The 23,710-nt window shown below is 32.1% G+C and overlaps 2 protein-coding genes across 2 annotated transcripts; both read left to right on the top strand.

The window, feature by feature from the left end:
• The first annotated feature begins 15,150 nt into the window (after positions 1-15,150).
• On the top strand, positions 15,151-15,642 carry LOC117910916 (pathogenesis-related leaf protein 4-like). The gene has a single exon (XM_034825104.1). It carries the CDS (start codon positions 15,151-15,153, stop codon positions 15,640-15,642), a length of 492 nt encoding a protein of 163 aa, XP_034680995.1.
• Positions 15,643-21,639: 5,997 nt separating this feature from the next.
• LOC117911564 (basic form of pathogenesis-related protein 1-like) lies at positions 21,640-22,350 on the top strand. Its single transcript, XM_034825972.1, has one exon. The coding sequence runs from the start codon at positions 21,648-21,650 to the stop codon at positions 22,131-22,133; it is 486 nt and encodes a 161-aa protein (XP_034681863.1). The 5' UTR covers positions 21,640-21,647; the 3' UTR covers positions 22,134-22,350.
• The last annotated feature ends 1,360 nt before the right edge of the window (positions 22,351-23,710 follow it).

The raw sequence follows: 23,710 nt of genomic DNA, 5'->3' as shown, positions 1-23,710 counted from the left end.
ATTATCAAGAATATACAATCTTATTTGTATAAACAAACAAGTTCTTGTACCAAAAGGAAAATTATGAAAATACATCGAATACATATCATGATAACAACAGTAAAGAGAATAGAATCAACACATGCTACATTGAATTGTTTTTTATAATCTTGGTTGAATTGTCGATAAATGTGGTTATTGGTATGATTTGTCAATCATGTTCTTTCGTGAATACTAAGATTATCTTCATTAACACATCGCTCAAGCTAAGTGGGAATGCTAGTGCATGAAGACCCATCTTGCCTATTTCAACAAAACCTTGGTGAACGTTCAATTCAAATTCAAACTCTTTTAAATTGAAACTCAAGTTTTAGTTTCAAATGGCTTTAGCATATCCAAAAGTTTCAGTCATTTGTCACTTGTCCCTTGACTCATTCAAAGACCCTTGGTTGCTACTACCTTTTTACAACATGCAAATGCCCTTTTATCAAGGTCATTTATATATTCATAAGCAAGATAACTTTGTCTTTGCTATCACCGTAGGTGTTAGTTCAAAGGTTCTTCTAATTGAATTTTGGTGATTACAAAATAAGACTAAAGTTACTAATGATTTAGATCAAATTAAGTTTTCAGGTTTACTTACAAAAATTCAAAGAAAACCCAAAGAATACTGGAAGAAGATCAATACCGTGAAGATCAATACCCAAACCTAAACTCAACTTTCAAATGTCTAAATCATTTTCATGCACTTAAAAATTCAATTTCATCATTCCTTAGACTTAAAACAATCATTTTTACCAAAGCATTGGATAAATTTTTGTTTTAAATTAAAACCTTAAGACACATTCATTTTAAACTTATCTTTAAGAAGGTTTATATATTTACACAAGTTTCTAAAGGTTCCATACCTCAAATTGAGTCTCTTAAGCACTTCACATTGCAACCAATTGAGGGCCCAAGGAACTAGTTGAGCCAACTGGGCATTGACTAATCATGACGCACTTTGTGCACCCTTAACATACAATAGTTGTGGTGTAGCTAGTGGAAGTAGAGCCTCAACCAATTGAACCAATTGCTCAACCAGCAGAGGGTTTGAACCCTAAGGGTTTAAACCAATTTCTCTCTTTAGGGTTTCTCCAAAACTCTTATGTATGCCATTTTGAGAGATTTTTCCTTGGAACTCTATGTTTTTGCCTTTTATTTCTTGAATTGTGGTCGTTTTCCACTTTTCCCTTTGTTTTTTATTTTTTCACTTTCTTGGACTTTTCCCCTTATTCCGTGAATGTACTATAGTGTCATGGCTCCCCATAAAGTTACTACAACATCAAAGGTCTAAGCCAAGTGTCCTATATATAGAGAGTTTTAAGGTTGAGGCTAGGAGAAAAGCTTGATTTAACACCTAGAGCTTAGCATCCATGGAGGAGTACTACCAGTGATACACTCATTTGTTTGCAACCTAGATGGTGGTTCCGAGTTGTAATATTTATTTTGGCTAACTATCATATTTTCAATTTGAGGAGTTATTCGATCGTCAAGATGTGATAGCTATCTATGGTGACTTGCTGAGAGTTTTTTTGCCTGACCTTGGTACACATGTTATATTCAAACATGCGGTATGAGATGGGTGGCCCAATCATTTCACTAGTCAAAGGAGTTCATATAGAGCTACATTCTTCCAACCTTTATTAGATTCTAGATATCTAGTGGATAGGCCTTTGTCTCTTTAAGACGAAGGGGTGGTTGAGCCTAGATGACTTTGATGTTGGTAGAGCTATACAAAGGTGTTAGAAAAATTGGGCTAATCTAACCTAAAGTAATCACCTTAGAGGGGGTTTTTTTTTTTTTAAATTTAAATTATGTAAATGCAAGAGATAATTATATGCAAATATATAATAAAATAATATAAAGATAAATTGCATATAAAGTAAAAGAGTAGGGAAAAGAGAATGCAAACACAAGATTTTATAGTGGTTCGATGCAACTCAGTCCTCTACCTTCAATCCTAAGCTTGAGGTTCCACTAATTCAAGGCTTCCAAACCAAGCTTTCAAGCAATACGATTGAATTATGGTTCTAATCCACCCTCTTATACTTAGGCTCCAAGCACCCTTTTTAATCTTCAAGAGATACCTCACTCTTAAATAACCCCTCAAGTAATACCTTATACTTAGATTCTTCATTTCAAAGATTTACAAAGGAAGAAATAATCTCACAAAATCCCAGTACAAAACTTTAGGTTCAAATGTACAAGAAAAATTAGGATTGAATGGTGCACTAATGATATGCAAGTTTTAGAACAATAGTGCACTAAAAAAAACTCTCACAAGACTCAAATATATTAAAAAAATGTTTAGGAATGTTAAACTCTTGAAATAATGAAGATTTGAGCCTTTTTATAGAAGAAAAATGCCAAACTAGTCATTAGGGGTTCGTTTGGTCGAGTTTCGATTCGACCGGTTGACTAGTCATTAGCATTTAATGTTTGGTAGGAGACCGTTGGACCTCGATCGCCCCTTGACCGCCCCTCAATCAGTTGAGGTTCAACCTAAACCAATTAAGGTTCAACTTTGACTGGTTAAACAAGCATTCTGGAATAGAGAGAAGATTTTTTGTATCTCTCGACCGGACCTCGACCAGATAGGTGTAACCGATCTACCGGTACCCTAGCCAGTTGAGTTGATTGGTTAGTACTTCGATCAGTTTACCATTTTTGGCCCGAAAACCTATCTTTTTCTATTATTTTCTCTTCTAACACTTAGTCAAGGTCTTTAAGTAAATTATTATGTCAATTTTGAAATGATTTGCCTAAGGTTCGTTTGGTAAAACTCAGGTTTTGATGGAAATGTAACTTTAATGCAAAAACCGAGTTTTTAAAGATGCGTGAAAAGATATGAAAATCCTAAGTGCACCCATGAATTCATCTTACATATGTTTCTTATGATTAAAGGTCTTCAAATTTCCTTGATCTTGCATCCATTAGGTCATTTGATGAATTTTCAAACTAATACCTAAAATTCTTTATAATTCAAACCAATTAGCAACTTAACCATGGTTTGTTATAATCAAAACATGATTATTAGAATCCTTGGGCTAATAATCTCCCATTTTTTGTGATGAAAAACCTTGGTTATCTATGAAAAAAAGAATTTCCCCTCAAACCAATCATAGATCAACAATCAATATTTAAGAAATTAAAAACACGATGATCAAGACATGTTAGAAAGTATTACAACAAGGAACATCCAATGTAAGTCATCAAATATATAAGCATATCATATATCATGTCAAATGTATCAGTCAGTGCATCATATGTCCAACAAGCTAAAGTAATTAGAGATAAACAATATATGATCCAAACAAAAAATGATATGCATGTATCAGTATGAGTCTTCTATATATTCCCTCCTAGATCTTCCTAGATCCTAAAATATCTCACTCTTTGGCAACATAAAAAAAGAATAAGGGGGTTCCTAACTAGTCATCAAGGTTGAAGAGGGGGATATGGAAACATGATATGCAAGTAGGTCATCATCTCCTTATGCTGACGCTCCATGCGATCAATCCTCTACTAGAGATACTCAAACTGAGAAGTGAACCTAGTATGATACTAGTCCATTATATCCTTCATAAAGTAAAATTGTGTGTCATTGACCATTGCAAGCTCCTCCATACGAGTACTAAGGGAGTTAATCTGAGCCGATAAATCCATCCAAGGGGCATGGTTAGGTGCAGGAGGTGCCTGAGGAGGTGGTATCTCAATATAGGTGGGCTCGGTGAATATTGGTCCAAATAAGGAGGGCTCAGTGTATGATGATTGAGTAGATGGTCCTTCTATAAAATTAGGCTATGTCATCATCGGCTTAAAGAAAGTGGACTCAAATTGAAAACCCTTGGTCTGTGAAAAAATCTCCGTCTGAAGTGGGGGAATATCAAGCTCAGGTCCTCTCTACTGGTGGCCACTCTGAAGGTCTATGCCATCCCGAGGGTTTACTCCACCCTCCATCTATCTAATCTCTACCTCTTTCTCAACTCCAGAGTGTGTCTATTCCTATCCCCGTGATTATGTTCTTTCTTCTTTTCTAATCTAAGAACCATCTGAAGTCTTCTCAAATGTCATCTACCCCATAGACTGATCATCAATGTCTCATATGTATTGCGGACCTTAAAGTTTGTCTAATTCGTCCCCATTGCAGTCATGCCATTTGATTCTGGCTCAAACGGGTGTTATCAACAAAATTTATAAACCTAAATCATCGTACACTAGGGTAGCATAGCTAACATAGTATAGTGGCTCTAGGATCGTCCACAGGGATGGGTTTTCATCGTATAGTTGACTAAAATGAAAGAAATAAAATGATGTTTTTCTTATGAAAGTTAGTTTTTAAAGAAAATGGAATTATGGTTGGAAAGATTTATTTTTAAGTCAAGAAAAAACAATAAGTGAAATTAACTATAAAGAAAAGGTCTCTTGGAGCTTTAGGTCACTAGGATCGGGTTTCTTAGGCAAATGGGGAGATTCTGGATCTTCTCCTCGCGTTGGGGATAATAACATAAAGGATGGTTATCTCCCGAACCGGTTTTATATTTAGCAATTAAGATTTGATCCAAAGGTTTCATGGAAAATGATAGTTGATTCCCATTAATGGCTTCAAACACTAAATATTCTCACCTTGAACCACCTTCCAATGGCTCGTAAATGATAACTAATAGACATCCATGGATCTAGCAATAAGCATCCATGGAATCCGAAAAGCTTACCAAGTATTGGCCCTTCAAGGTGATCCTTACCTTGAACCACCTTCCAATGCCTCGTAAATGATAACTAATGGACATCCATGGATCTAGCAATAAGCATCCTTGGAATCTGAAAAGCTTACCAAGTATTGGTCATTCAAGGTGATTCTAAGGGATTTAAAGCTAAACCTTGAAATAAAAACCATTAATGGTTAACAACTACTTTCATTTAAAGCAAGGAAATCTCCCATCTTTGCATTCGGGTCCTTGCCCTAGCTTCCATCACTCCAAGAAACGTAAAACCTAGTCACTCATCCCTTGAGAAATCATCCTCAAAGGTTATTTGACTAGATAGAAAAGTGAAAACCAAATGAGAAGGAAAGGCAGAGCAAAAGCTCTGTATATTTCTTACTACAGGACTTTTACAAGTGTTTAATGAAAAACATCCATATTCTCTCTTCCTCTGTCTCTCTCCTTATATATGATGCTACCTAAAAGATACATAAAAAGATATAAAAGAAAATATCTAGGTTGGTTACAAGGAGAAACTAGGAAATTACACAAAATATCTTAAGATAAAAATCTAATGGAGTCGGTGCATAGGAAGATTTCGCATACCATACGAAATTTGGCATGGTGTGTGAAATCCTTGGCTACCTCACGTGGTTTTGCATGGAGTACGAAATTTCACACAGCCATGCGAAACTACTCGTTATTGGATTTCTTCTTTTGATTTCATCCCTTGCATCTCTGATTGGCTTGTCAAAAGGTTATGAAGTGCTCCAAAGCTTAAATTCTTCATGTATTTGAGCTTCAACTTGCATTGTCATTGATTTCCCAAAATTCTCCCTCTTCTTGGCTGGTTTCAATGATAAAAAAGCTACCAAAAACATCAAAACTTGCCAAAAACTTATTAGTAACCCTTGCTAGGTTCCTTAATGTGCCAATTGAGTTAAAAGGTATTAACTACTACTCAAAAGTGTTTAAAACAGTTAGTTTCAAGCTATAAAAGAGTACTTTTTGAGTAGTAATCATTGTCTCTCTACTAAGGTCAATGTTTCCATCCTTGAATACTTAAGAAAGGAAACGACCATAAGGGAATACTCGAGTTGTGTTCTCGCAACATGCAATCATGTGCATCATCATCAGATATCCCAAATGGATTTGTCTTCTAGTCAAAATGGAATCTATAAGGAATGCCTTGTAATAGGAGACCTCATCTCGGTGTCCACCCCATGGTAGGAAAATGAAGCATAGCATATGATGTAGCACTCTACTAATGGCTATCAAGTTGTGTGCCGATGGCTTGCCCATCCCATGGGCATTTAACAGTCCACAAGTCAGCTAAATAACCTTTATAGGCTCAAATCCTGGCATAGTGGGCCACATCTTGGACTCGTATACTCTAAGTTCAACATGAGCAGTATCAAAAATACTACAAATGCTCTCCAAGTCCAGACGAATCTCAACTCCTCTAACAGTGGATATGATTAGGCCACCCATGCCGTAAGTCACCCTTGAGTAGAATGCTTGTACTAGTGTCGAAAAAATTGGCTCAAAAATTATAACAGCCAACATCAGCCCATCCTAGTGAACAATCACTCAAATCCAAAGTGTTGAAGCTACAAAAAGTTGTTGTTTCTCCTCGGAACTACTCGTCTCTAAGCAAAATGCTGCTTGTACCGTTGGTACTCCTCCACAGTACTGAACAAAGTGGTTTCAAAACACACCTTTCGGCATGTCTCTGGCTGAGACGGCTCAGCTGGGTGTTTGCCCTGAGCTTTGGAAGCTATGATCTCTCGTTTGGGAGCCATGGAAGATGGAGCTAAAGCAAGGTAAAGAGGAGGAACTAGTAGAAGCTCACACTTGAAACCTTGATGAACAAAAATGGAGAGGAATCGATGCCGAAATTGGTTATGACACTTGAAACCCTAGCCTTCAAAGCCCTCAAATTTTCCCCAAAATCAGGTCAATCGGTTCGAAATGCACCAAAGGTCAATGCCCTTTGACTTTCCACTTTTGCGCACTTTTTCATTTTTTTAATCCTTTTTCAGTTGGGCTCCCCAATTTTTTTATGCCCAATGCCAAGGGAATTTTGATTTTTGGTCAAAAATTGACCATTTTCTAAGTATATGTTTATGTGATGTTTTATATGATGCAAATGTCATGAAATTCAAGTAATCAATAGGCATAGACATCAGGCATTCATAAGCAAACATTAAATCATAATGAAATCACCCCTAATTGTCTTCTAATGTCAACAAATTATTTTTCACTTAGAGGTTTTGTAAAAATATCAGCAAATTGATCTTTAGTGCTTACAATTTCAAGTGTTATGTCACCCTTTTCTGCATGATCTCTAGGAAAATGATGTCTAATCTCTATATGCTTTGTCCTAGAGTGTTGCATGAGATTTTTTGATATACTTATGACACTAATATTATCACATTTAATAAATACATGCTCAAAAGATAAACCAAAATCACTAAGTGTTTATTTCATCCAAAGAATTTGTACACAACATAAATCGACAACTATGTATTCAGCTTTCGCCATTGACAAAGCTATTGAATTTTGCTTCTTACTGTATCATGAAACAAGTGAGTGTCCTAAGAAATGACATGTGCCACTAGTGTTTTTTCTTTCAACCTTACAACTAGAAAAATCAGCATCTAAAAAACCAATTAATTCAAAGTTATCATCCTTAGGATACCATAAGTCTATGTCCATTGTTCCTTTCAAATATTTAAGAATTCTTTTTACAACACTTAAGTGAGACTCTTTAGGACAAGATTGAAATTTAGCACACAAGCATACACTATACATAATATCGGGTCTACTAGCGATCAAGTATAGAAAAGAACCCATCATGCCTTTATACATAGTAGAGTCAATGGATTTACTTTTCTCATCCTTATCAAGCTTGATGGATAAACTCATTGGAGTCTTCATTGTCTTGGCTTCCTCCATGTTGAACCTTTTGAGAAGATCTCTTATATACTTTGCTTGATTGATGAAGGTTCCTTCCTTTAGTTGTTTGATTTGAAGTTCAAGAAAGAAGATGAGTTTTCCCATCATGCTCATTTAAAACTCACTATGCATGCACTTAGCAAATTCTTCACAAAGAGAGACATTAGTAGAACAAAAAATGACATCATCAACATATATTTGAACTAAGAGCATATCATTTTCTTTGGTTTTTATGAAAAGGGTTATGTCCATTTTACCCATTTTAAAACCGTTTTTTAAAAAGAAATTTGCTCAATCTTTCATACCATGCTCTAGGTGCTTGTTTCAAACCATAAAGTGTCTTTTTAAGTTTAAAAACATGGTTAGGAAAATTAAAACTTTCAAATCCGGGGAGTTGTTCAACATACACTTCTTCATTTATAAAACCATTTAAAAATGCACTTTTTGACATCTATTTGATATAAAACAAAGTCTTTAAAACATGCAAAGACAAGTAGCATCCTAATGGCTTCCAACCTAGCTATAGGGACAAAGGTTTCTTCATGATCTATTCCTTCTTCTTGATTATAACCTTAGGCTAATAACCTTGCTTTGTTTCTAACAATTATGCCATTTTCATCAATTTTATTTCTAAAGACTCATCTAATTCTAATAACACTTTGATTTGAAGGTCTTGGTACTAATTCTCTTACTTTACTTCTTTCAAATTGATTTAATTTTTCTTGCATAGCAATCATCAAATTTTCATCATCTAAAACATCATTTATATTGTTAGGTTCAATTTAAAAGATAAAAGGTAGATTATTGAAAATATTTCTAAGAGAGGATCAAGTTCTTACCCCACTAGATGGATTACCTATGATTTAATCTTGTGGGTGATTGATGACAAACTTCCATTCTTTAGGAAGGTCTTGGTTTGATTCCCCTTACACTTGTTGAGGAGATGGTAGTGTCAATGGTAATCTTTCTTCCTTAGGATCCACTTCATTTTCTTCTTGTTTTCTTCTATCTTCAATTTCCAATCTTTCCATGTAAGTCTCCAAATCTAAATCATCATCAACACTATCTCTTTCTTAGAGAGAATTGTTAGATTCATAAAAAATAACATGAATGGACTCCTCTACAACTAGGGTTCTTTTGTTGAAAACTTTAAAAGTTTTACTTGAAGTTGAGTAACCAAGAAAAATTCCAACATTCGATTTTGCATCAAATTTTCCAAGATTATCTTTGGTGTTTAATATAAAACATTTGCATTCAAAAACTTTGAAATAGTTAATGTTGGGTTTCTTGTTTTTCCAAAGCTCATAGGAAGTTTTCTTAAGTATGAGCCTTAATAAAACTCTATTTAAAACATATCAAGAGGTGTTAACCATTTTGACCCAAAATATTTTGGTAGGTTGTTTTCATTTAGCATTGTTTTTGTCATATCTAGAATGGTTCTATTTTTCCTTTCAACTATCCTGTTTTGTTGAGGAGTTTTAGGAGCCAAAACATTGTGGTCAATTTCATGCTCATTGAAATAATTTTCAAATTCTCTCCCTTGATCACTTCTTATGCAAATAATTGTAAAACCTTTTTCATTTTGAACCTTATTGCAAAACTTTGAAAACTCATAAAATGCTTCAGTCTTTTGACTTAAAAACAAGAGTCATGTGTATCTAGAGAAGTCATCCACAATAACATAAGTATAAGACTTTTCTCCAAGACTTGGTGTCCTAGAGGGACCAAATAAATCCATATGCAATAACTCAAGTGGCATAGTTATGGAAATGAAGTTTTTGTTTTTAAAAGAGTTTTTTATTTGTTTTCCCACTTGACAAGCTTCACAAACTTTTATCTTTTTGAAAATTTATTTTGAGACGGCCTCTAACAAATTCATTTTTATTGAGTTGGGAAATGAGGTCCATGTTAGCATGTCCCAATCTCCTATGCCACAACCAACTTTGATCATGCATGCTTGAAAAACATCTATCATAACCATCATATTTTGAAATATTTATAGTGTAAACATTATCACATTTATGGCCCATGAAGATTATTGTCATTTTGAATATCCTTTGTAATGCAATGAGATGCTTCAAAAATCACTTTAAAACCTTTGTCACAAAGTTGACTAATATTTAAAAGATTATGTTTTAAATCATCTACTAGTAAAACATTTTCAATGAGGATGTGTCATTACCAATGTTGCCTTGACCAATGATTTTTCCTTTTTCATTGTCTCCAACGGTAACATATCCTCCTTTTTTCTTTGAAAGAAAAGAAAACTTGGATTCATCTCTGGTCATATGTCTTGAGCATTCACTATCCAAGAACCACTTATGCTTCTTTGAACTCTACAACACATAACTCAAGTTGATTTAGGTACCCATATCTTCTTGGGTCCTTGAGGGTTAATGACCTTGAATTTTTCAACCCAATTCTTTTTAGCTTTTGCATTTAAATTCTTTTAAGAACCATTTCTTAAAGGGCATGTGCTACTAATGTGTCATTCTTTTTCACAAAAGTTACAAGTAGTAGAAGGACTTGCACTTGTGGATTTCTTTACAAAATAGTTCTTAAAATACTTTTGATTTTTTGAAGATTTGTATCATAACTCTTGTTTGTCAAAATACATTTTTGGTTAGCTAGGATCATTTCAAAATATTTTTGTCCACAAGAAATATTGAAAGAGAGGAGGTCAACCATTCATTTTTCTTTCTTAAAATCTCATTCTCTTTTTCAAGACAAGTTTTAGAATCTTCAACATTTGAAAATTTTTCTTTTACTTCTCCAAGTTCTTTTTCAAGTTGTTGAACTTTCTTTTTTAGAGAAGCATTTTTCAAACCAAGTTTTTCAAAATCTTCATACAATTCTTCAAAAGCATCATGTATACCTTCATAGCTAATGTTAGAGTTTACCTCATCAAGTTCATTTATTGCCATGAAGCACATGTTTGCCACTTTTTTCTCATTTCTTCGAATGATTCATCTTCACTTTCACTCCAAGTGGTCATCATTGCCATATTCTTTCTCCTCTTGGCTTCACTTTTGTAGAAAAGACAATCATATTTAAAGTGTCTCAGTTTCTTGCACATGAAGAATACCAAGTCTCTTTTCTCCTCTCATCTCTCCTTATCACCATGGGATGAAGATTCCTTTTTAGAGGAGTCTCTTCTGGAAGTGAATTTTCTTCCTCTAAACTTTTCACCCCTCATGAACTTGTTAGACTTTCTTGTGATAAGGGTTAACTCTTCATCTTTTTCACTTTGTTTTTCTTCTTCAACTTCTTCTTCTTCCTTGGTTGTAACTTTGAGAGCTATATTCTCTATTTGTATATATATATTGCTTCTTTGCTTCTTGAATAACCATCACTTTTGTTTTCCATTTCTTTGGTAAAGACCTTAAGTTCTTCGATAAAGACCTTAAGTTCTTCATTACTTTCTCTACTTTGGTGTAGGTCTTTCCCAAGATTGAAAGTTCATTCACAATCACCATGAACCTAGAAAACATCTCTATAATAGATTCAAAATCCTTCTTAGAAAATAATTCATAATAATGCACAATGATGTTGATTATAAACTCTTTAACTTGGTTGGTTCCCTCATGAGTGATTTCTAATAGTCTCCAAATTTCTGTAGTTGACTTACATTATCAAACATGATTAAATTCATTTCTATCAATAGCACAATGTAAGATATAAACATATTTGGCATTTAATTGAACTTTCTTTTTATCAAGTTCGCCTAATTCTTGCTTATGTTTTGGAACCATCACTCAATTCTCTAATTTTGAAGGAATGTGAGGACCATCTTCAATGACATCCCATAGATCAAGATTAGTAGATTTTAAAAACCAAATCATTTTTTTTTTCCAATAGGAATAATTGGTTCCTATAAAAAATAGAGGTCTATTGGCTGCAAAACTTTCAATATGAGATGAACTTGATGGATTAGTCGTTTCCTCTTAGACTGTTAAGTCTTAAACAAGAGGCCTAACTCTAATACCACTTGTAGGACCTTCGGTACTACTAGCTCTCCTAAAAGCAATTGCTGTCAGGAAAGGAACATGCCCTAACCTTATAGTACATTCACCCAAGCGGCCACAACATTCAAATACAAGAGAAGTTGATGGACTTGACCAACCCTCTGATTTGCCAAAAAAAGGCTATGTACTCTTATGTTTGACACTACAACTACCAAGCCTCGTGTTCATGCTCTCACATTGATTAGTCGAGTCCTGGATCACATGATTAGTCATATATTTATTCTTAAAGGAGGACATCAAGATGAGGTATCCTATTATGAGCTTTTCTGATTGATTTCATCCTAGTCGATAAGAGAATCAATCTTGGATTCATTATTCTTTAGCACATAATTAAGTGTTGTGAGATTAAGTCCAAGATACTTTACTATGGATACCTACTGACTTAGATTTTGAAGGCATTCAATGTGAATTTAAGGACTAAGAAGGACATTCAACCTCTTAGAGCATATGATATTTACAATGCGAAATCCATAGGTCGTATGCACTTTGATTACCTTATTAATGGGTCCTAGGTTCACAAGAGGGGTGGACAGAAGGTTTGTAAGGACTGAGCTGGGGAGGAAATCAAGGACCTTGATATGGAGGGTAGAGAGTTCTCATAAGGCAATGGGACTAAGGAGATATAGATTGAGGAGCCTTTCCATACCGAGTAGCCAAAAACAACCTTTTAGACATTTCAACATGAGCCAACAATACTTACTAAGAAGACATTCCATTCTAATCTTGTCTTCACTAAGATGTGTCTAGCTTCAGTTGTTATGTTTACTACACCACACTCATCTCCATTAGTTGATTAGTAACTTTAGGTAGATATATCAACACAAATTAGTTCGTTCGGTACTTAGGTAGATGAGATACTCATGAATAGTACTTGTTTCTATTTGATTGAGGACCATATGGATCAGTATGAGATGACCTTAACTATTCAGTTAGATTAGTGTCAGGTACCTTTTACTACTCAACTTTAGGCTTAATACGATCAGATGATGAACTATTTTCGTTTGGTCTTTCCATCTCCACATCCCTAACTTTGATTTTGAGTTGCAGTGATTTCTCCTTTATACTTTATGTTACCAAATGGGGAGATATTCTCATATAGGCATTCTAGACATGTTTGATGTTACTCTAGATGTTGTATTTTAGACATCTTATTTTGCTACTATGTTGGATATGTTTTGTTTTTACCATTTCCATGTATTCCATTTACTACTACTTGATATATGCATATATGGCTTATAAATTATTCTCATGGATTATACATGCTATTCATGGGATTCTTGATCTTCTTAGCTAGCATTGGTCTATACTTAACTAATTTTGGAATGATCATTTCATTTAATTTAAGTATTTTTGTCTAGTTAGTTTTGAGTCTAATTAACTTAATATTCAATGCACCTATTGAGGGGGAGCTTTCTCCCTAGATAACTAACTGGAAATTTTTGTTGTAAATAAAATACTTAAGCATAAATATGTGGTAACTTTGCCCAAGAAAAGCTAGAGATAGTTACCACGGTTTTATAGTATTTAGGTTATCGTCCTCTAGGATCAACTCTAATGTGTTCGATTGTTTTTAGGTTAGAATGATTAATTATTTACTAAAGTTAATAAAACATCAAATTAAATAAATAATGATAAAATATGGATAAGGATTTCTTAAAATATTAGTGAAATAAAATAAAATAAAATAAAAACAAAAGAAATAATGTCCTAGAGAGTTTCACAATCTAGTGTCAAATCCTTAGAGAGAGAGAGAGAGCATTACAAAATCTAAGTTTTAGGATCAAAGTGAATCCATGGCTAAATTTAATCGTAAAATCAATATAGCATCCAAAACTTAGATTTTTCCTTTTTGAAATAGATTTCTAAAACCATCAAGTGAATGAGATTGATTACCAGTTCAAGGTTTGTTTTTTAACCCTTATTACTCCTTTTAGCTTTATTTTGAGACAGATAATGATAGGATAGATAAAAATAATTAATGATTAGGAGTTACAAAAAATCACTAGTATCGGGTAATAATCTATCATATCATTTCCTAAAACAACTCGCAATGATAGAACCAAAGATGCATAAATTGTAATGCAAGCCATTCATTAATCTCATTAAATTTTTATTTTTGAAACACAGATCTCTTAAACCAATTAAAAAATGATGGTTAATTTTGATTTTCAATTTTTTTCAATCAAAAAGCCTATATCTATCTTTGTAGATTTGATCATTAAATTCGCTAATAATAAGATTAAGCTATAGTAATAGTGATCAAGGTCTACCCAAGAATCACTAGTCTCTTGATAAGAATGCTTTGTAATTTATCTAGGGTGAACTAACATAGAAGATTTATTTCTACCAATTAAAACTTGAAAGCATAATCAAACCATTTAATACATTATCATTTCTTACTACTCTTCTTTGGATTTTTCACCTTCATGTTAGCATCTCTAGATCAATCAAGTTAGCCAAATATGGTGGAGGATTTCTCCTCACAACCCATGTTTCGTTACTAAGAAATAAAATAGAAAGATGGAAAAAGAAAGAAAAAAAAAACTAAAACTTTATTAAAGACTTTCAACAAGAGAGATCAATCCCTCTCTATGTTCCCTCTCTCATCCTCCATCCTTAAAACTAAAAGAGTTTATATAATAAATTCAATAACCTAACATGTGACACACTTCCATTGGTCACTTATTACAAAGAAAAGTCATCAACAACTTAAAAGACTCCAAATATTATGAGTTCCAAATGAGTATCATGCATTTTGACTTGGATGAAAACATTTAAAACTCGTTTTGACGTGTTTTAGGGCTCAAAACTCAAAACTCATCCATTTTTTATTTTTTACAAACAAATCATGAGAAAATTATTATTATTTTTTATTTTTTTTCTTTTTAGTTATTTCAGGGATACAAGAATAATAAACATTTTTTTCTTCCCTTAGGAAACAAACATAATGTAATTAATTATAGCTGAAAATTTATTTTGTGGTTGATGTTGCCAGTTTTCTTACATCAACAATCAAAGCAAAATATTTATGCATTAATTCGGGTATGAGAACTTCACAAATTGAAGAGCTCCTTAAAATTCATCAACCACAGTATTAAAAAAAAGAAATCGTGCCTAAGGAATAAAATAGATGTGAAGATGACTATCATCCCTTCTTAACATGCTGTAGTCATCTTCAAGAGAATTAATATCAATCCTTATCTCCTACTCGTGTAAATTCCCCCCCACCCCACCTTTTTTTTTTTTTTTCTATTAAGTTAATATTTTATAATTGCACTACAATTAATTGCTGAGCACTTTTTATTTGATTTCTTTGGATTATCTATCATAATGATTAATAGCTATATCAAGAAAGAACACCTTGCACCATTAAATTCTCTGCAACAAGTCAATACTCTTAACCATCAAAGGCTCTTGTCCTCCATCATAGAATCCTAGCCAAAATGGGCAAGACATCACTGGCCCTTCTATGCCTCCTTGGCTTAGCCCTAGCGCATCTCTCCCATGCCCAAAACACCCCACAAGACTACCTTACCGCCCACAACGCCGCGCGGGCAGAGGTTGGAGTCCAGCCCATGACATGGGACAAAAAGTTAGCTAACTACGCATCGCAATATATTAGTGAGAAACTGATTGGTGACTGCAATCTTGAACACTCAGGAGGGCCTTATGGTGAGAACCTGGCTGCAGGGGGTGCTGCTGACTTTGATGGCGGTGATGCAGTGAAGATGTGGGTGTCTGAGAAGCCTTATTATAACTATGACTCTAACTCATGCGTTGGAGGAGAGTGTGGACACTACACTCAGGTTGTGTGGAACACCTCAGTGAATGTGGGGTGTGCAAGAGTGTTGTGCAAGAATGGGGAATGGTGGATTGTTAGCTGCAACTACGACCCACCAGGCAACTATTTTGGAGAACGTCCTTATATTAAGTAAGGTTCTACATGAACTTTGATTAAAGACTTGTTGGAGTGGTCCCTAATAAATCAGTTCTGTACTAGAAGATTATAATGAAATAAAATGAAATGTTTATGCTTTTATATGGTAGATCATTTTGTTTGAGTTGTGTAACAAGCCCCACCCAAGCAACCACAAGTTTTTACTTCATATCTTTTGTCCACCTATGGAGAAAATGTACCATGTCTTCGTATTTCTATTGAAACTTATACGTGCAAAGTAACAATTGAAATATGATTTTTTTTTTTTTTTTCTAAAATTTCTTTTGATACATATAAGGAAAAAAAATTAATGTCCATAATCACAGTGAATACCAACCTAAGATCTCGGTAGATTTGTAAATTAAGTATTAATATAAATACTTTTTTTTTCTTGTTTGGGCTTAGCCACAAGAGTTTTGTTTTAAGCAATGATGAAAATTTCCTAAAATATCTGAAAATTTTGGTGAAATTTAGTTTGTCAAAGGTAGCAAACACAATAAATGGTGGAGAAATATCCACGATGCCCTTTTAATCAATTTTCACGATTTGTTGAATTTTTTTCTAATAATTTCGGATTTGTTGGGATTTTTGAGTGATATTTGGAGGGAAGCTAATTTCCTTCCATACATATGGAGGGTTTAGTTGGTTGGAGGGTAATATTTAAAACATGTGCATGAAAATGACTTTTTTGAGTTTTAAATTCATAAGTATGCATAGTATATGTTTATATAATTAGTAAAGGGTAAAAATGTTTTCTTTTTCTTCACACCTATTAAACCAAGCCTTGACCCTAGTTAGGAGCGGTTGGGTTCAGTTCTTAAGCTATACATTCATGTTTTGTTTTCTAGTTAATTGATTGAGTTTTTTTTGTAACATGAATTAAGTTGGAGTTCACCTTACCTTCTTTTGGTAGTTGTCCAAAAACTTAATCCAAACCTAAATTAATATTTATAATTTATATTATTATGTAATTTATAATATAAATTAAGTTTAAATTGGCCTTAAGCTAAAGTTTTGATGATTGTCAAGAAATTTAATTCATTTAATTTATATATTTCTAAAACAATTTTAAGAAAAATGGCTTCATATGATAATTGTTATACTATGTACTATTTCATTTTGTCCAAAGATACTATGAATATTTTAAAAATATTATCACATTTATTATTTAGATCCTCTTACAAATCTATAAAAATTGAAGTAAGAGAAACCGTTATAGATGGTTTGAATTCAATCTAATGTCACTTAATTCAAATTTGATCTTTACAAAAAATAAGGCAGTATGAAGCTTAAATAAAGCATTTTAAGAAGTATTTTTAGTTTTTAAATTTTGTTTTTCAAATGTTAAAAATGCTAGAAACTGTATTTAAAATCAACACATTCTAAAACTCGAGCAGAATGGATTTTATTTGAATGCATACCCATTCATAAAAAAACCCAACACAACTCAACCAATTGCTGGCTGATATTTGTAAAAGGGTCTTAATTGATCCGAGCACAATCCTTTATGGGTAAGAAAAAAGTCTCATTTCTATATGAACTATTACAATGGAGTAACTTACAAGTAAAATCGAAACCATTAACAATAATGTACTGTATACTCCTAATGAAACTAATCTAACACCTCATAATTTAAACCTTAATCACAGTAGAAAGGGTGCCTACATTACAAAAACTCTAACTAGAGTGTTTTGATAATGTGTTCCGTAATAAAAAGTAATTATTTTTGGAAGAAATTGACATATTAGGTTTATTTTGTCATGAAAAGTTTTTCAAGCCCATATTTAGACTCTTTTTTTTAAGCTAAAATATAAGGTGCAAGTAGGGTTTCTTTTGTGGATGCCCAAAAAACTAGAAGTGTCAGATGATATGGAAAAAAAATGGAGAAAACAATAAGGGTTGTTTTTCTAGGATTATTCTAGGGTTGTGAATGTGAGAGTTCCTTTATCAATCTTTTTGGGAAAGTTTCATTACTAAATCTCTTCACTCTTTTTTATTGAAGTGAAAGAAATTTTTTCGGTGGCTCATATGTATTAACTATTCCTATTTTATCGAGTTATTCTTTATTAATCAAATCACACAAATAAGTAGAAAATAAATGAAAAACACTAGAGTTTTAATGTGGTTCAACGACCAATGTGATCCTACGTCCATAAAATGTATCAACACTCAAAAAATCCACTAATTAAATAAGAAAGAAAAGTTACAACGATAAAACTTCCACACACCTTTCAATTGTAATCACACTCTCTAAAAAATCTCTAAATCATAATAAGATTAAATATACAATAAAGATAAACTCATTATTCATCACATAAAAAAATTTGTCTAGGAGGTGCTATCTCTTTCAATCTCAGTGAGCTGACACGATGGTTCAATCTCTACAAACTTAGTGAGGATTCTATAAGAAGTATAACAAAATTGATTCAAACTTCACAATCTAACATTCTTTATCTATTATTTACCCCTTATAAAAATATTTCTCAAGCATCCATTCAAAAATCATTTCAAGGAATTGTCAAATCGTTAGAGTTCATTTAACAATGATTTTAGAAAGCGTTTCTAACATTTTTAACACTTGAAAAATTTTATCATCCAAGTATTAGAAAAACTAGAAACGTTTTATAGAATAAATACCAAACATACTCTTAATTATTGCAATACAAACATTTTTAAATCTTAAAAATCTCATCTAATTTTACTAAAATTACTCCTACACAAACTCTTTATTGAACAGTAAAATACTTTTTTTATTTTTGACATATGAAAAAAAAAAGAGACAAAATTGACTACTGTTTAACCCCAAATTTTCAAAGCTATAACTTATAAGCTACTCCCAAGCTGGCACAATAGATCGAAGAGATTAGAAACTAAAACTAAACAATTTTTCTAAGCTGTCCAATCAAGCGGAGTCACAAATTAGAAAACTACTCCACACCATGTGAGCTCTGAAAATTCTTTAGCAAAATCCTTAGTCCAATGACATTATTCCTACAGCATTAATCTCCGGTCAAGTGAATTTTCCATCACAAGCTTATGTTTGTCCCGTGATTGACGCCTACCACCAGTGACCATAATGTCATTTTTCCTTATATAGGCCAAACTTCATCTAGATTCATACAAGAAATTCATCATTTTGACTTTTCCAAGCATTATAATTGGATACGTAATTCCCAAGTTGGGCTCTCTCAAGACTTCTACATAACCATTTAACCAATTTGTTTTGTATTTTTCTTAAAGTCTACCAAGACCCAATTAATTTGGCAAAGCTTTTAATCTGTCGTTATAATATATATGTTAACTTAGAGCATATGGCTGGTTGTGGAAAGTTTGAAGGAAAAAAAAGAAGACAAAGATAAAGAAAATTATAATTTATTTTGTTCTTGGATTCCTTGATATTTTTCATTCTTTTTTTTTTTCCATATTATTTAAACATAGGAAGATAGTTTTTTTTTTTTTTTTTTTTTTTTTTTTTTTTTTTTTTTGAGCTTTTGTTTTCCTCCTTCTAAACTTTTTAACCAAATAAAGAGTCTGTTTAATAATAATTTTAGGAAATGTTTTTAACCTAAAAAATGTTTTAAAACTAATATTAGTTGTTTGATAAAATTTATGAAATATTTTTAAAATTTTGAAAAATTACTTGTAGCATTAAAAAATTATTTGTAATGCTTTTTTAGAAAAACATTTCATAGGTGATTATCTTAAAAATATTTCGAAATAAAACACTCTCACTAAAAACACCTCTAAGAAGAAACAATCCGAAACACACTTGTAATATCCCATCTTAATATTTTTTAAACAAAGTAGTTTAGGATTTTGAGGTTTTTGGTATTATGAGAAGTTAAATGCTTACAATTTTTTTTAAAATTTAAAAATAGTTTTACAAAGCCCTACTATTTTTATTTATATTTATTTTCAATCTTTTCAATATAATTTATTTTTTAAGTTAAATTTTATTTTTAGATATTTTATCTAAATAAAAAGAGTTTAACTTTTATTTGAATTTTAAATGATATTTTTATATTAATTTGTATCAAGAATTGTATAAATAAAAACAAAAACATATCAAACAAATACCACTAGAGTTTCTGGTTTAGACTTAAATTATGTTAGTTAGTTATTATAATTGGATAAAGAATAGGATAACATATTTTATTTCATATTTGATTAAAGATGGATAAATTAATTATCTCAATGCTCATTGTATCTCATATTTAATCATACATACAATAGGATAACTCATCCAACTTCATATTTATATCATGAGATATAATAATTCTAAGTTGAGACATGATATATACGTATTCCATGTTTCTTGAATCTATTCATGTCATATATTTTCTTTATTTTAAAATTTTCTTTATATTACATATTTTATAAAATAAAATAAAAATTAAATTAGAAAAATTAAAATTAAAATTTGAAAAAACAATTAAAAAATATGGATACTACAACTTAAATATACTAATAGTAGATATTATGTGATATTTAAATATTAATTTTATTCATAAATGTTATAACAAATAAATAAAAATAATTACACAAATAATAAATTATAGAATGATTTTCAAATAGTAATAATAAACAAACGAACGATTTTATATTTGTTTAAAAACAAGCAATCAGATGCAATATATTTTTCAGTTCATTTATTCATTCTATAAATCACACATGAGCATTATTTAATATCTAATTAGATATAAATATAATATTCAAAGATGTTATATTTCATTAGAAGTCATGATATTCTCCTATTCTAGCATAACATATATAACCTTAAAATAGAAAAGAACTAAATCTAATACCATGGAAATTTTCACTCAAAATCATCATGATTTTGTCAATGCGTTCAGGAGCAATTCTTGTAAAAGCACTTTTAAATTTTTGTTGATAATATTTCTATCATAAAAACTTAATCGAGATTTAGTTCATGTTTGAATGTAATTTAAAAAATAAATTTGAAAATATTTCTAGTAATGGAATAGAATACATAACAAAAAATAATAATAATTTTTGGAATAAATATCATATCAAGTGATAATTCCAAATTTCTTAAATTTTTAATGCTTATCAAATACTTTATTTTTATAAAGAAAAATTTTCTAAATGTTAAAAAATGTTTCTAGTCTTTCAAGAATAACTCTACATCCACAATAATTTTTATTAAATTACGAGCTAAAAGTCCTCGTAACTTTTGTCTCCCTTTGCTACCAACAGTCCGCCAATCGTGATGTCACAAAAATAGCCAAGAATAAGAATAAGGAATAAACTCACAAAAATTAAATCACATGATGTGTAACACATTACTTGCTTGCTCAAATAATGTGTTACACGATAAATTATTCAACTTTCATGGTCTACCCACAAGTGTCTCTTAAGTCTTAACCAACTTTCCACAGAATCTCGAAATCTAACATTAAAAGACCAGACACCTTGTTTCAGTCGAGCATTCAAACCGGTTAGGATAATCTGTATCATGTATTAGCAGAATTTGAAGAACCACGAGTAAATTCGTCCGTGATCAAAGGTTTTAAAAGGGCTGTTTTTAATTTTTTTTTTTAATATAAGAAAAATATTGGCTGATCAGTGTCAAGAATATATGTGAAAATAATTTTGATTTCACATCAACACTATTTTCCCTTTTAATTCTTTATACATGTCCTTTTAGAAGAAAGTTCGCTAGTCTTGATCAAACTGGTCTGGCCGCCAGGTTTAACCCTAGAAGATTTCCAAAACATAGAAGAATTTTCAATAGTGTTGATTATTCCTTAGGAAAAATTTGAACATGCATGGAAGTCATTTTGATCTTAGTGCTAATTAACTATTTTTTCAGTTGTTGATCTTTTAAGCGTGAAGGCGACCACAACGACCATGCCCAAGGGGTAAGTTTGGGAGGGCATGACTTAGAGATTATGCTGCTTCTATATATCTCCCCTATAAATACCCTTCGAATCAAGCCTCATTTCTCATCAATAACCTCACTTCTCTTCAAAGAAACTAAAGATGGGGTTGTGTAAGATTTCATTGCCACTCCTTGTTGGTCTCATGGGGTTAGCTCTAGCTCACACCTGCTATGCCCAGAACTCTCCACAGGACTACGTCAATGCTCACAATACAGCGCGGGCACAAGTTGGTGTTGGGTCTATAACATGGGACGACACTGTGGCTACCTACGCCCAGAACTATGCTAACCAGAGGATTGGCGACTGCAATCTAGTGCATTCAGGTGGGCCTTACGGAGAGAACCTTGCCTGGGGCAGCCCTTCATTGACAGGCACCGATGCAGTGAACATGTGGGTGGCCGAGAAGCCTTATTATGACTACAACTCCAACTCATGCGTGGGTGGGGAATGCCTGCACTATACTCAGGTTGTTTGGAGCAACTCAGTGCGTCTTGGGTGCGCTAGGGTTCAATGCAACAGTGGAGGGTGGTTCGTCACATGCAACTACGATCCACCGGGCAACTATCAGGGACAACATCCTTATTAAACCTCTTGGAACTACCTCTAAGCAAAGTACTACATTTATGTAATATACTGATCAGGATATATACCATAGGTCAGTACAAATAAAACTTTGTGCGTTTAGTTGACTAAGGAAGACATAATTAAGGTGGCTTTTCAGTAAGATCTTGCTTTATTCTCCTTCTGTACTGAAGAGAGATGCTTAATTTCCAAGTACAATAAATTCATAGTTATACTTCAAAGCATGTTGGCTTCTCTTTTTTCTTTGTCTTAATTTCCAGGGTTATCCTGCTGATCTTATGAAAAAAGGACACAGTAGTATTATAAGAAATTTCAAGGAAATTGGGACTATAAACCATATTAATTAAAGTTAATACAAGGAACTGACAAAGAATTTAGGATATATATATATATATATATGGAAAAGGATTCAAATTTGATTAGCTGAGCCAACTTTGACACGTCATTGGGGGATATCATTGCAGGAACAAGTAGTGGGTGGACTAATGCGCCTAAATCTGGTTCATTGGATGGTCACCCAAATGAAAGGGTTGGTTGAGTTTCCCTCAATCCTCCTAGACTCGATGTACTTGAGACACCAAAATGCATATGGGAAGAGACATTTTTCCTCATTTATAACCTCAGAAGGTATGGAAGGGATCATCTCCCATCCAAGGTACGTGGGGGACATGCCTAACACAATGATTCATGCCGTGTCACATTCTCCAACTTCAGGTGATCGTGAGAATAAAAGACTAATTATTAAAAAAAATTACTTAAAACTTTCTTCTACCACCAAGTATCTTTAATAAACATTTATAATAGAATGTCACCCATACAATTCTCTTATTTCTCTCTCTTTATCCGTCGTAGAATATGTTTATTATAGAAAGTCAAGACCCTATCCTTGTCTATTATTAATTGGCTCGATACTTCCAAGGAAAAATGGCAGCAAGACCCTTAACTACAATGACTAATACAAAAACTTAATATTGTTGACCCAAATGCCAAAAGGGGGTATACTTGCTGATGCATAATCAACTACAATACGAGGATTCCCTAGTCTTGAGTAACATTTTTCTCCCAAGGCTGAAATATTATACAACCATGATAGCCCAATTGGAGGTCATTCCGTTGTCCACAAGACTTATCTCGTATCGAGCAAGCTTTTCATAATTCAAATAATTATTCTAAAATACTTTTTTATTTGATAATATTAAATAAAATTATTAAAACATTAATTTATCATTTTAATTTAATAACAATATTTTATAAATAAATATATTATAAATTTTATATTATATAATATGAGATACCAATCACGTAAAATAAATTTCTTGGATTGATAAATAAAATCTTTCAATTACATAATTAATAATAATTTTATATCCTGTAATATATAAATCCACTCATTTTCTCATTTTTTTTTTAATAAAATTTTATTAGTTCATATCCATAATAAAATAAAAAAATTAAAATACTTAAAATTTAAATACAATTAAAACCAAAAAACTTTAAAATTAAAAAAAAATAAAATATTGACTTTCATTATATTTCCAACTTTTTTCTTGATATTTATATTTTCTTTTAGTGTCCTTTACC

The sequence above is a fragment of the Vitis riparia genome, chromosome 3 (assembly GCF_004353265.1).
Source record: "Vitis riparia cultivar Riparia Gloire de Montpellier isolate 1030 chromosome 3, EGFV_Vit.rip_1.0, whole genome shotgun sequence".
NCBI lineage: Eukaryota > Viridiplantae > Streptophyta > Magnoliopsida > Vitales > Vitaceae > Vitis > Vitis riparia.
The sequence above is the reverse complement of the archived record's forward strand: the minus strand, read 5'-3'. Positions and strand labels throughout refer to the sequence as shown.

Bases quoted from the DNA above. Each gene is read 5' to 3' on its own strand.
- LOC117910916 (XM_034825104.1), top strand. From the start codon at position 15,151: ATGGGCAAGACATCACTGGCCCTTCTATGCCTCCTTGGCTTAGCCCTA.
- LOC117911564 (XM_034825972.1), top strand. From the start codon at position 21,648: ATGGGGTTGTGTAAGATTTCATTGCCACTCCTTGTTGGTCTCATGGGG.